General features: G+C 47.5%; 1 protein-coding gene across 3 annotated transcripts in view; it reads left to right on the top strand.

Moving 5' to 3' along the window:
* UXS1 (UDP-glucuronate decarboxylase 1) overlaps nt 1–14596 on the top strand; it is a 61492-nt gene that overhangs the window by 21715 nt on the left and 25181 nt on the right. For 2 of the 3 annotated variants that reach the window (XM_008067571.2, XM_021717361.1), the window contains 3 exons: nt 4046–4150; nt 8863–8922; nt 12514–12635. In XM_008067571.2, the coding sequence (XP_008065762.1) occupies nt 4046–4150; nt 8863–8922; nt 12514–12635 (287 nt within the window). Of the gene's footprint in view, nt 1–2243; nt 2252–4045; nt 4151–8862; nt 8923–12513; nt 12636–14596 lie in introns of those variants that run through there. The other variant, XM_021717362.1, reaches the window with a different exon arrangement.

Below are 14596 nucleotides of genomic sequence, written 5' to 3' on the forward strand. Positions count from 1 at the left end.
GATAGCCTCATGGGCAGATGCCAGGAAGGGCCAGGCTGTCTGCCCTGAGGCGCCTTGTGAAAAGGTGGGATGGAAGCAGTGTCTGCCGAGGGTATTGGGTCCATATTTGGGTAGACATTTGAGGTATGTGCATCTCATTAGAATGTTTTTGTTGAAGTGTAATTTAGATTTTTTTCCCCTCAACTTTGTGTATATTACAAATGTGAACGTAAGTTGCAGGCGACAGCTCTTAGTGACCCTCCTCTGTTTAGTTTGGAGCGATAGGCTTCCTGCAGAGCATCTCAGGGCCCTGGAAATGCTTTCGCCTGCGGGGGTTTCATGCGTAAGGCAAGTCCCTCAGTCGGGACAGCCAGCAGCACTAACAGGCAGCCCCAGACCCAGGTCGAGCCAGCAGCCTTCACCATAAGCAAATACTACCCAAGATGAAGTCAAGATGAAATCCTACTCTTCTACTTCTTTGTGCCAAGAGAAATTTGGTCTTTATGCTTTGAGTTCCGTTTAAATCCTGTTTCCTATCCTAAATGCCATTGCTAAGGACAAGGGTTAGGGACATACTGTGGGACTCCATGTCGCAGGGAGCCATATCTTTTTGGGGCAGTATTACTGCTAGGCCTCTGACTTGGAGAGTACAAGAAGAGAATTCTGCAGCAAGTATCTTTATGATGGAATTTTAACTGTATGCTAAATAATCGCCTGTGTTTGCAGAAAGAACTAGCCCATTGTTTTGCTTTTTAGCGTGTCCAGGCTTCAGTTTCACGGTGCGAGTCCTGAAGTGGCGCTTGGCAGTTTTACGGACATGGGTGTGGCATAAGAGGAGGCTCGACACTGGCCATGTCGGGAACTTAAGCAAAAAAAGACCAAAAAAATGCACGGGTGTAGAAAAATGCTGTTGGTTTCTATGTGGATTCCCCTTTGGTCAAATCCGTTCATTTTCTCTGATGGGTTCTGAACAATGGTTGTGGTTTATCCCAAGACTTGCTCTATTTCTGCAGTGGTTTTTCTCTTCCCTATTTATGTGGATTTCACTGTGAAGTTTACCCAAGCACCCATAGAGGTTCATTTGTGGCGAGGCTGGTTGGCTTTTCCCTCATCAGAATTCACAGTGGGGCCGAGCAGGCCTCAGCTTCCCCTTGCCCAGTCTCTTCCCAGCGTGAAATGAGCCTGCCTGCTTTCTGGCAGGAATGCTGTTGGTCATTTCTTGAGGCCCCTGTTTTCTAGCTGAGCCCCCAGCACATGGCCTTGTAAATGTGAAAGGGTCATGCCAGGGTCACTTGGCGGTCAGCATCTAGAGCGCCCTGTGTCCAGCCCATGAATGGACATGCCTTTTCTTCCCCCATGGCAGCTTCTCCAGCCCCAGCTTGGAGTTTTGAATGTCATGCTCATTTTTGATGTACTTTAAACTGAGTGTTTGCCGTGTTCCAAGACATTTTTCCTAAGCTGTGAGAGTTAACTTTGCTGCTTTATTTACATCTCAGAGCTGGGTGTTAGTAACGTCACTTAGTATTTATACAGGACTTCTCATTGTTGATTATGTACTCCTGCTCCGAAGTTTCTCTTCTCTTCCCTTCATAAATTCTTACCAGACTAGTTAATTAACCAACAGATGCTGCTGTGGTGTCCTTTTTAGGATAGGAGTTGGAGTTACTCTTGCTAATGTTCAAGGCAGAAGATATTCTCTCAGGAATGAGGAGCTGTGGAAACCTTTGATGAAAATCCCTGGGTTGTCCGGTTCCTCTTAAAGGGGAGAAGGCACAAGTGTTGCTCTTTAGCTAGACGTCTTGACAGTTGTGTGAGGAACCCTTAGCTTTCCAGGAGCAGCAGTAGGGTTAGCCTAGCAAATACGGGGAGAAAACATCTAACCAGATAGAATGGCTGTTTTGGATGGACAAGCCCCAGTTCGTGGTTCATCTTCTCATTCCTTTAACCTCTCTGGAGCAGTATTCCCAGACAGGCCTGGGCTGAAGCACTGTGAGAGGGATGTTTGTTTAAAGTTGAAGGTTTCCTGGCCCGTCTGAGGTCCTTATGCAGTAGGCCTGCTGTGGCCCGAGGGACCGTGCGGAGTCAGAGCTGTGTGCAGGGAAGAAAAAGATCTGCATCTGGTGCTCAGTGAGCTTGTCATCTGGTGAGGAAGACGTGTGTGGATCTCGTCTTGAAGCGCGGTGCCACTGCCAGCAACAAGAAGGATTGCTTCTGACTGGGGCAGTGGGCAGGTTTCCCACAGATGGATGTGGATGGAGGAGGAGGGAAGGGTGTAGGCTGATGGTGGAGGCTTTTTGCGTGACGTCGTGGAGGTATCCTGCCCTCTCAGGATACACTTTTTTCTCTCAGCCCTTGATACGATTTCCTGCCTTTCCGAAATAGAGCCAGATAATCTATTCTGTAGGATGACTCCCATGCGTGGTGGCTTCTGCTGTCACTAGGATGCAGGGCCTGTCTGTGTGAGCAGAAAGTCCAGTGGAGTGAGACCGAAATGAGCCGCAGACTCGGGTCACCTAAGTGACTCTTTGGGGTCAGCTCAGCTCCAGGTCTGTCCGGGCACATTTGGTTTTGAGTTGACACAGTCCTGCTCCCAGTGGCAGTGGGAGTGAGGAGGCGTGCCTGGAAGGGGTACTGCAGTGCTGGCCTGTGGGGCCTGTGGCCAGTTGTGCACCGTGGTCTTGAGCTTGGCAGCAACGCACATCGTCCACATGTTCCTAGTGAAAGCTGCAGAAAATAGCAGCCCCACGATTACGGGGCTTTGTGAAGGTCAATCTTTAAAAGCTGTCTTGTTAACTTATAATTGGTATAGTAGAATTCTTGTTCACTTTTTATTTTTAGCTGTTTATCAACTTGGAATAAGTTGTGGGGGCAGGGACAAGCATCACAAGATTTTCCTCTTATCTGGATGGATCCTTTCTATTCACATCTTAACAGACTGTCAACAATTTTAAAAGGTTTTCTGCTTCTTTGTTCTCTTGAAAAAAAGATTATTCTTTTAATAAGCACTGGTTCAATTTTAAAATTAATTCAGTGGTTTTCAGACTTGGCATTTTAAAAAATATCAAGGTTCAGAGCCTCAGTCTGGCGATCCTATGTTAGGGGGTGGGGCCCAAGCTTCGCCTTGCTGGGTGACTGACAGAGCAAGACAGATCTGCAATGGCTCTGGAACTTGAGGAGAGGCGTGGACCCTGGCCAGGAGGAGCCGGAAGAGCCCAGGCAGAGGGCTCCCTGCAGACGCTCTGGCATGACCATGCGAGTAAGGTCACTGGGCAGTGGGGCTTTCATATCCCTGTTCCTGGGCTCTGCGGTGTATGCTGAGTATGTCTTCTTTCACCTGTAGCTGGAGTTGAACGGCATGGCACAGATGCTGTCTGTATGAAAGGACGACTCTCCTCGAGTGTTTACTATCACTGCCTTGTCACCAGGAGAGGTTGGCTCCCTGGGGCCTCGTCACTGTGCACAGGTGTTACTTGACCTGGGTGGCGAGGGCTGTGGTTCTGATGTTAAAGTGAATGCCCTGCAGCAGGGGTGGGATGTGTGGAATCTTAATTCTTTCGCCATTCATGGCTTTAATAACCACCTTCCATGACCAGTGTCACAGGATCTGACTTTATGTAAAAACAAAAGGAAAGGCTGTTGTCGCCCAGTTTTGTGTCTTTGCTTTATATCATATATGGCTTCACAGACTAAAAATGTTTACTTTAGGTATTCATGCTTAATTCTGTGTCTGAAAAGTCAGTCTTTCTTCTGATTTGAGTGCCTTATCTGGGACAAATAACTTAGAAAACAATCAAATTAGTAATCAGATTGGCTCTAGTTACATTAGAACAGACTCAAATAACTGGCCCAGCACATGTTTCTGTTTCCAGATAATTAGACGTTCTATTTTTGTTTAACGTTTTTCTAATTACAAATGTAAATTAGTTTCTATAAAAATAATATGATAGCAACTAGAATTTCATTGAAAGATACACTAACACCATAATTATGCAGTATAATTCCTAGGGGTGCAGAATTTTTTCGTGCTTTTCTTGGAAATAATAGGCTTCCGTTTTGTCTCCTTTAGTGGACCAGATATACCATCTGGCTTCTCCAGCCTCCCCTCCAAACTACATGTATAATCCTATCAAGACATTAAAGACCAATACGATTGGGACCTTAAACATGTTGGGTAAGTGGGCATTTTTTTGTTTTTCGGCTCTTGCTGGGAATGTCTTAGACCATTCCAAGCATAGGTAGTTGAATGTTCTGTTAGAGTTTAATCTGCATGTTTATGCCTCCCTCGTGGCCCTGCCTGTGGCAGCAGGCAGTTTTGTAGTGTGATTTCAGTGCGACTTCAGCGTCGTTGAGGAGGTGTCTCATTTTCATGCCATAGTAGCCAGTCTACAGTGCCTCCATTAAATCCTCTGGGTGTGACACGTGCCCTTTTGTGTCGCCTCCCAGCATCCTTCCTTTCCCTTCTGAAACAACCTGATACCAGGAAATTGGTGTACCTCCTGCTTGGAAAGTGGTGTACCTCGGCTCTGGTCCTGAGACTGGGGATCTGATTTCAAGACTGGGTTGGCATGGCCTGGCACTCTGATCCCGAGACTTTGCTGGCATGGCCTGGTTCACTGATGCTGAGACTGGGTTGGCATGGCCTGGCAATCTGATCCTGAGACTAGGCTGACATGGTCCAGCACTCTGATCCCGAGATCGGGTTGGGATGGCCCAGCACGCTGATCCCAAGACTGGGTTGGCATGGCTTGGTGGCTCTGGTTTCGGGATTGAGTTGGCATGGCCTGGTGCTCTGATCCTGAGACCGAGTTGGCATGACCCGGCACTCTTATCTTTAGATTGGGTTGGCATGGCCTGGCACATGGGGGAAATTCAGTCGCATTCCTCGGAGGAGTGGACGGAGAAGCTGTGTCCGTACAGGGTGTTCTCAAAACCGAGTACCTATTCTAGACTGGACTTTGGGTTCACGTTAGAAGTGAAAGATGAAAAGGTGCACATCATGAAGGGTGGCTGTATGTGTGCATTCACAGAAGACATGCCTTGGATTTATAGTCATGGGTAGTATGTACATATCAATGTCCAAAACTAGAAGCATGCTTAAATTTGGCAGTTTTGTTTTTGTTTTTGAGCTGGCATCTCTGTCGCCCAGTCTGGAGTGCAGTGGCATAATCATAGCTTGCCGCAGCCTCCAACTCCCAGGCTTAAGCAATTCTTCCTCCTTATCCTCTCAAGTAGCTAGGTGGCAGCTAAGCCTCCCAAGTAGCTATGGTGTGCACCACCATGTCCGACTAATATTTTAAATTTTTTTTGTAGAGACGAGGTCTAGCTATATTGCCCAGGCTGGTCTTGAATTTCTGGGTTCAGGCAATCCTCCTGTCTCTGCCTCACTAAGTGCTGAGATATAAGAATGAGCCACCATACCCGGCCAGTTGTTTTTTTTTGTTTTGTTTTTGTTTTTGTTTTAAACTAAGGCTTTTGATTATTTGCAAAGTGGAAGAAAGTAATGACTTTTTTAAATGTCCAGCAAAAAAATGGATTTAATTATAGGAGCATTTAAATTAGATCCTACAAGTGGATTTGGGAAATACAACACTAAATTTTAATTTGAGTGAAACTTGACGTCAGGAGACTGAAAGGGTTGTCTGAGGTCAGTTTTTAAGTCTCTTAGGCTAAATGTTTTGGGGCATTATCCTAGCCAGTATTCTCCAGAACAGAACCATAGGGCACACGCAGACGTACGGAGAGAGATTTATTATGAGGGACTGGCGCACATGATTGTGGAGGATGGGGAATGCTGCCGTCTGCCTTTTGCAGACTGGAGACCCAGGAGAGCCTGTGGTGTGGTTCAAAGGCCTGAGGCCTGGAGAGCCCAGGGCAGAAATCTGGGTTCCACCCAAGCAGCCCAGGATGGTCCCCTGCCATCACCTCAGGGCAGTTGCCTCTGTGGATCCTGCCTAAGGCATTCCACGAAAATGATATAGAAATAGTCCCGGTTTGAACATCTTTTAAGCTCAGTTGCTTTTGAAATATGGCACATGGCATATATGGAGTGTACATTTTACCAAAGTTGAGGGAAAACTACGGGCTAGAAAGGCTTTAGGTGGTGGGAATGTAAAATGGCACAGTTACTCTGGAAAAGAGTTTGACAATTTCTTTAAAAAACTAGTCTGGGCACAGTGGCTCATGCCTGTGATTCCAGCACTTTGGGAGGACCAGATGAGAGGATTGCTTAAGTCCAAGAGTTCAAGACCAGCCTGGGCAACATAGTAAGACCTCATGTCTACAAGAATATTAAAAAATTAGTCAGGCTTGATGGTCTATGCCTGTAGTCCCAGCTACTTGGGAGGCTGAGACCGAAGGATCACCGGAGCCCAGGAGGTGGAGGCTGTGGTGAGCTGTGATCGTGCCAGTACGCTTTAGCCTGGGTGACAGCGTGAGACCCAGGACAGGCTGTTCTGCTTCTATTTAGAGGTGTAGCATGGTAGAGGCTGTGTCCCACTCTTGCCACCAAATCGTCTACCCTCTCCCCACACTTTCTGTGGCCCCCTGGAGCCCTTCGTCATACCAGGGCCAGGCAGTAGAGGGAAAGCCCGTGATGCATGTGATGTTTAGAAACTGTCATTTGTTCTTGCCATTTGGGGGGGGCAGTCTCTGCACCAGGGCACTGTGTTGTCCACTGTGGGGTGGATTCTGATGAGAATCATTCTTAGGCTCTTCCGCCAGGCAACTGGGCATCCCATGGGAATGGTGCTGTGTGGACACAAGCCTTGGTGGTACCCAGTAGGAAGGGAAGTCTTCTGAAAGGCAGGCCCAGAAGATGCTTCTAGAGATCAGGACCAAAGTGACTCCCGAGCTAGGGCCCGAGCCAAGAGTGAGACTGGGCGTGGAGGTCTTGCAGGAATGGTGAAGGGTCTTCCCGGGATGACACGGACAAGGGCCAAGGGGAGACCATTGCTTGGCTGGAAAGAAACCCAAGTGGGACTTTGTATTCCATACTCAGAGGAGCTGCCGTGAGCCATTTTGTGCTTGAGGCCAGACGTGCTGGAGGATGCCTGGTTCTTCCTGGCGAGGCCCTTCCCTCTCTGCGACCTCACCACCTCCCATGTCCTGTGTTTGGCTTCTCCGTCTGATGAAACCACTTTATCAGTCTTGGGCATTTATCCCAGAAAAATGAAAGTCTGTGTTCACATGAAAACCTGTAATGAATGTTCCTAGCAGCTTTATTCGAAATTGTCAAAAACTGGAAGCCACCAGAATGCCCTGTAATAGGTGAGCGATTCAATTAGTTTCGGTGCATCTGTTTCCTGAAATACTATTCAGCAATCAAATAGGAAGAAACTATTGACACATGCAGCAACTTGCATCGTTTTTGAGGGAAGTGCGCTCAGTGAAAAATTTGGACCCAAAAGTTCATATACCACATGGTTTCATTTGTATGCCATTCTGAAGTGACAAAATCAGAGCTGTGGATGACGAACCTGGAGACACCCAGGAGTTAGGTGGGTGGGTGGGAGGGAGAGAGAAGAGGCGAGGCTACAGCAGGGCCACACGAGAGGCGTTGGTGGAGCGGTAAAGACTGTGGCACCTGTGGCACCGGCACGTCTGTGTCGGTGTCTGCATCCTGTTGTGACACTATAGTGTAGTTTTGCAAGTTATATCATTGGGGAAGCTAGGTCAGGTACATGGATCTCTCTGTATGATCTCATACCACTTAATTTGATTGTATAAATATCTCAAAATAAAAAGTTTAGTTACAAAAAGGGAAAAAACCTCGGGATTCTTGTTTTGAAGCTGCTGTCACTGTCTTTGCCGTAATATGGTGCACCACCTCACAGCCTGTGTGGGACCCTCCGGCGTGGGCCGTGAAGCTGGTAGCTCATCCATCCATCCTGTACCGCCTCCCTTGTGCGTTTTCTTCCGGCACCACGCCGGCGTTTGCCCAGTCTCGCTCAAATCCACCCTCTCTCCTTGACGCACATCTCTGTGGCTCCCTGCTTCCCTTCCCCGCACACTCAGACACAATCATAGGCCAGCTTCCCTCGTGCTGGGACCCTCCTGGCTTCCCCCGGAAGCACCAACAGCTGTGGCCCACACCTCGTCTCACCCTCCCAGCCGCACGTCGCGGGCACGTGTGGGACCCTGCCCTGCGTGCACGGTCCCTTCTGGTGCAGCGGTGCTTGGGGGTGGCGGACATCCCCCGTCCGAGCCTGAGGTTAAGTGGAGGTCAGGGGGCTTCTCTGAGCCGCTAGTGACCCACTGTCCACTGAGACTCTGACACAGTTGCGAGGGTCTTGCTACTTACGTGACCGCCGTAGAGAGTGATGCCGTCAGTTCCACATGTGAGTGGTCAGGGCAGGAAAGGGGTTCAGAACAGGACGAGGAGGGTGGTGAGTTGCTTTGGAGAAGGAGCTCCTCAGGCTGAGCCGTAAAGGAGGCTGGTAGGGAGTTGCCCAGGCAGGGCGGCATGGCACAGTCGGGAGATTCCAGGACGAGTTCAGGAAGCAGCAGGTGGACCATTTTGGAAGTTCAGGTGAGAAGGGCCTGGCCTTCTGCCCACCAATGTAAAGTTACCCCATAAAATAGGGAGTGATATTTTAGGGTAGAGGAGTCTTGGGGAACTCCCCAAATCACACTTTATCAAGCCAACAGATTCTGGCACTGCTTTTCATTAAAAGTATGCAACTATACTGGCCTTCTGCAGAGCCTTTTTTTTTCCTTACTACTTTTGTTTTTATTTTGGTGCCAAAGTAGATACGCTAAGTTTAGATATTTGGATATATAATTAGATGCCTGTAATACTAAAACATTGCTTAAATTGTCCACAAAAATAATGTGCCTGTGCATGTAAGTTGACAGTCTCTCTTACAGTGTCTTTGCTTTCCGTAGGGCTGGCAAAACGAGTCGGCGCCCGCCTGCTCCTGGCCTCCACGTCAGAGGTATATGGAGGTGAGTGGGGGCCCCTGCGGAGGATACTCACTTCAGCCCTCCAACTGTTTGCGCACTGTCTCAGATGATCCCAGGGCTTCTCTCTGTGTTTCCGCCACGCGTGACAGCCCAGAGGCTGCCCATCCAGGGCCACCAGGCCCCTCCTCCGGGAGGGGCAGCCTCTGCTGTTTCACCGCACCTCCTTGGAGGACTGTACCCTGTCGCTCTGCCACCGAAGCATTTCTACCATTCTGTTCTGAAGGCACCCCAGAAATTGCACTCTCTAGGGATCTCTCTGCCTGTTTTTCTGGTGCATGTTATTCTGTGTGAGCAATGCCCTGTATGCCTGACCCACCAAAAGCTCATGGGTTGACCTTTAGAGCTTGCTGGAAAAACAGATTTGCACCGATGGCCTCACTTGTTGTATAACGATTTCTAAAAGAACCTTAAGCAGGCAATGCCAGAAAACCCATGAGCCTGTTTTGCCTATCCGTGTTCTTCCTCCCTCCAGGTGCATACCTGCCTGGGAAGGACTGTAAGGATGAGGAATAAGGGGGCGCAGGGCTATATTTTCAGTTTATGTTGATTTCTGTTCAGCCCAGACCGACTGGGTGTACAGCATTTAGGAGAGCTGCTTAGTTGATACAGCGAAAGCCAAGCCCTGGCACAATGCAATTTTTCTGTGGACATTATTGTCGTGGACAGCAGAAACGAGGAAGTGCTCATGCCTGTAATCCCAGCACTTTAGGAGGCCAAAGTGGGAGAATTGCTTGAGTCTAGAAGCTCCGGACCAGCCTGGGAAACATAGCGAGACCTTGTCTCTTAAAAAAAAAATTATCTTGGAGGCACATATCTATAGTCCCAACTACTGCCTGGGAAACAGAGTGAGACTCTAGCTCAAGAAAGAAAAAAAAAATTAGCCAGGTGTGGTGGCATGCACTTATAGTCTCAGCTACCCAGGAGGTCAAGGCAACAGAGTGGGACCCCAACCCAAAAAAAAAAAACAAACAGGAAGAAAGGAGGGAAAAAAAAGGGTAAATCAGAAAATACTTTTTTTTTTTAGAGAACCAAATGAAAAGAATCTTAGCAACAGAGAAATTCTGCTGAATGCATTGATGTTATTGCTAAATCTCTATGGAAGGGTCCTTTGAAATCCAGGGCAATTGAGAAGGGCAGAGCCTGCACCTTCCCACCTGTGGCATCTGCGTAGGCCACCCATTTTCCCACCTGTGATATCTGTGCAGAGCTTGCACCTTCCCTCCTGTGGCATCTATACAGGTTACACACCTTCCCACCTGTGGCGTCTGTGCAGGTCACGTATCTTCCCACCTGTGGTATCCATGCAGACCATGCAGTTTCCCACCTGTGGCATCTGTGTAGGTCACGTACCTTCCGACCTGTGATGTCTGTGCAGAAGGGCACGGGGATATCTTTTCTGCAGCTACCCTTTCTTCACGCACCTCATTTAGTGCCTGCATATTTGATTAGCGCTTGTGTTCTTTGGAGTAAATTTCAGGGTGTAATTTGTAGAATTCACCAGTTGCTCTACTCTGACCTTTCATAGCCAGAGTAAACTTACATTGTGTGGAACATTTGCTTAGTGTCATACTCTCACAAAACATTGACAAGGGGAGATGACTAGAAATCATTTTTGACTCTGGACCTTTACTTTTGTAATGACAGTGATTTTTTTTTTTTCCTGCCCCCCCCCCCCGCCCCCCAAGTGATTTTGTGAGGGAACTTTTTTAGAAGTTTGGCGTCCTGGACATTTCAACCCAGATGGTGCCAGTCAGTCGAGGGGTGGAGAGATGTGCCCAGCCTTCTCTTTTTTATTCTTTGCTGAATTTATGACTGTCTCTTTCAGTCAGGATTGAACTTGCCCAGCTCATGGCAGAAATCTCCGGGACAAGGCCTATCGGTCACCTCATATTATCTCTGAATTTAAGCCACTGGTTTTGTTTCCTTGGGGAGTTATTTCCCTTAGGTCTTTTCTCTCATTAGACAGTGAGAAATCTGCCCTTTTTAAGGGAATTTTAAACCACAGCGCTACTCTGCAGCGTGCTTCTGAAGTGCTGTGGGGGCCATGCTGACCTCCTGAAAGGGCTGCAGGACAAGCGTCTGAGGTCCAGCAATCAGGTTTGCGAACCATCTAGAAAAAGCGCCACGTACCTCATTGCTGAATATCACTACAGTCACCTTCAAAGTACTCTTGGGAAACTGTGTACTGACAGCAGCGCCATCTACCCATCCAAGCAGTTTTGGAACTCTTTTTCTGGAATGGCCATCAGAGCTGTCATGGTATTTGCTGAGGCCTGACAGTTAAGTTTGTGATCTTGCCACCGTGCACTTGACAATTAAGTTTGTGATCTTGCCACTGTGCACTTAGGTTGCAGCACTATACAAATAACTGTATTGGAGCACACTCCCTCCTCACCTGATCTGGCCCCCAATGACTTTTTTCTTTACTCAGAGATAAAGGAAATAGAAGATATTTGAAGACGTTCAGGACATCAACAGTAATATGACGATGCCTCCGATGGCCATTCCAAAAAAAGAGTTCCACAGTTGCTTTGATGTGGGCTAGGCCCTTGGCAATGGTGCCTAGTTTCCTAAGGGGAATCGTTCAAAGGTGACCCTAATGATCTTCAGCAATGCGGTATGTGGCGCTTTTTCTAGGACGGTTCGTGGAACGAATTGTCACACCTCGTATGTCCCCTCGCCCTTTGCCTGCTCAGGCCCCTTGTACTGATGAGGCCCAAGTCAGACTTCAGGGGTAAGATAAGCAAGACAGAAATTTATAGCATTATATCTTTTTGTCCAGATTTATTGACAAATATGTGTACGTCTTATATTATGGTTGCACTCAGAGTGTGCATAAAATTCTTGATGTCCTAGATAAATTAGGTATCAGTTCACATTCCACAAATATACTTGTATTAAAAGAAGAGTTTGTTAACTTGGTTTCCTTAAATAGTCTGTCACCGTGGTATGTCTTGAGGTGGGATTGGTTCTCATACCTGGAAAACAGGAATTGGGTAGTACAAGCTGTGTCCTGAAAGAGCAAGTAACCCTTTGCCAGGGGACACTTGGTCCATCTCCTGCGCTGCACTGAGCCTGCCTGTTGTCTGGTCTCGAGTCTGTCCTGTTGATGGCACATGTGAAAGTCATGTGTTCCACAGAGAGGCTGCGTTTTTACATTTTTTTCTAAATACATAGTTTGCTCTGATATAGATCTTATAAATAAGAAATTAAACCATATATCTCTTTATACAGATTATATTTCGTTGTCGTTTTATAGTCATCTAAAAGTTAAAAACAAGGTGCAGAAGAGAAGGTAGACTTAAAATCAAGAAACTCGATCTTTTACTTTCTTTTCCTGTAACATACTTTCATTGTTTATTATCGGAGGTGAGACCTCCATGGCCCACTGGAACTTAGAGAATGTGCTGAGAACCTGCAGCTGCCTCTGGAGTTGGTCTCTGCGTTTGCAAATGTGTACCTGGGTCTTTCCTGAGTTCCCGTTTGTGTCCTAAAGGTGCATTGTCCATAAATAATGCAGATGAACTGGAGAAAAGGGATGAAGACACAGTCTCATTGTTTCCCCACCCGTAGATCCTGAAGTCCACCCTCAGAGTGAGGATTACTGGGGCCACGTGAACCCGATAGGCCCCCGGGCCTGCTATGACGAAGGCAAACGCGTCGCGGAGACCATGTGCTATGCCTACATGAAGCAGGTAGTTCCCGGGCTGGACTTGTGCCGGCAGATGTCCAGCGCCGTGCCTGGGGGCGGGTGTTGGGGACGCTGCTCGCCACCAGTGTAAATTAGCGGTGTTATCAACAGCTATCCCCATTATCTTCTTATTTTGAACATTATTTCCTAGCGGTGAATTCTGAGCCTGGAATACCATGCGAGGCTATGAACTGCCGACGCGCAGCTCGTCAGAGCCTCTGCTCTCCCGAAGCCGCCAAATCAGTGGCTTTAAAAAAATTTTTTCCATCTATTAAGTGTAAGAATGAATTAACCATTGCTTTAATTTGAGCCTCTTTAGGAATTTCTGTTTATATTTCTTTACTGCTATGCTGCGTGCTTTCTTCACTGTTCATTGTTGCACTGGGGTGCTTTTGGCACAGATATTTTATGGTACGGATTTTGTCACCTGAAAGCTATAGCAGAAATTACCCCGAGATCAAGAGGTCGAGGTTCCCACACTGGCTCTGCCGCCACGCTGCTCAGAGATGTTACTCATCAGTCACTCAGTTCTTGTCTCTGGCTTGGGGCTCCTCACACCTGCCCTTCCCACCTCAGGGCGGCGCGAGAGCCTTGAACTGTGCTGAGAGAGGTCCTGAGGGCTCAAGCAGGGGCTCAGAATACCCCACCTGCTTTGTCAGGGAGTGTCCTAGGGCTTGGACCTGCAACCTTAGAGCCTCGTGAAAATTCATTTTAGTAGAGAGGTCTGCAGCTAAATATACGTGATCATGGAATGTTGGTCCAGGCTGGGCTATTGACAGATGTAATGTCTGTCCCTGGAAGCAGCATTCTTAGGCCCAGGGCCCAGCCTGCAGGCGAGCTTGGGGCATTGTCAGCCATGTGCCCTACAGGAAGGAAAAGTGGTGTCCGGGTGCCCAGTACCCAGGGAGTCTTCCTGACCATCTGTCTGAGGCCCCAGGGAGCCAGAAGTTGGGCATGGGCTGAGGCCTAGGTGCCCTGCTGCTGACCTCTGTGGGTCACTTTGACAGCCTTGTATCTCCATGTTACTAGAGATTGACAGTGTAGCGTAAAGCCAAGCAGGCACATATTGCTCTTTTGTGGGGAGGAGAGATTGTGAGGGCCTGTCTTTCTCATCATACGTTTAATGAAATACCAACCAATTAAAGATCCATAAAATACGGCCAGGCACAGTGGCTCACACCTGTAATCCCAGCACTTTTTTTGGAAGGCAGAAGCGAGAGGATTGCTTAAGATCAGGAGTTGGAGGCCAACTTGGGCAACTTGGTGAGACCTTGTCTCTACAGTAAATCAAAAGTATTAGCCCATGTCTGTAGTTTCAGCTATTTGGAAGGAGGAGGCAAAAGATTGCCTGAGCCCAGGGTTTGAGGCTGTGGTAGCCATGGGCATACCACTGCACTTCAGCCTGGGTGACAGAGTGAGACTCCAACTCAAAAAAAAAAAAAAAGCTGTAAAATAACCTTGTGTTGCTATAGATCTTTAAACTTTTCTGCTTTATTTCTCAGCCAAAGCAGAGCTGATTTCTTGCTAAAACTACTTTGGACTGTTGGCTTATATTATTCATTTATTCCAAAAAATGTCGATCAGTTTTAGTAGAAAGGCACTTTTATCGTTTGGGGCCCAGAATATCTTGACTCCAAAATTTCAGATGACCTCGCAGATGCGCAGAGCATCCTCTGTGACCCTCGGTGCTTAGGAGGACTGCCTGGAGTGTATGGGAAACATAATTGCATTTTATTGCAAAATAAGCTTCAGGATTGATAGGATTCTCAACTGCTTTTTTTTTTACTTTCAGACCTGTGGTTGTATTTCTTACTTAGTGCATTTTTACATAGGTAAAGCTGGTGGGCAAATGGGACATTTTTATTGAGCCTCCAGCTTTCATTAAATTATTAATAGTTTAACTTGGTTGATAACTGTATGAACATGCATGTCACCTTAAGTGTGTGATCATGATGATGATAGCTA

Source organism: Carlito syrichta, unplaced genomic scaffold (genome assembly GCF_000164805.1).
Source record: "Carlito syrichta isolate Samal-C Ts95f unplaced genomic scaffold, Tarsius_syrichta-2.0.1 Scaffold309712, whole genome shotgun sequence".
Taxonomy (NCBI): Eukaryota; Metazoa; Chordata; class Mammalia; order Primates; family Tarsiidae; genus Carlito; species Carlito syrichta.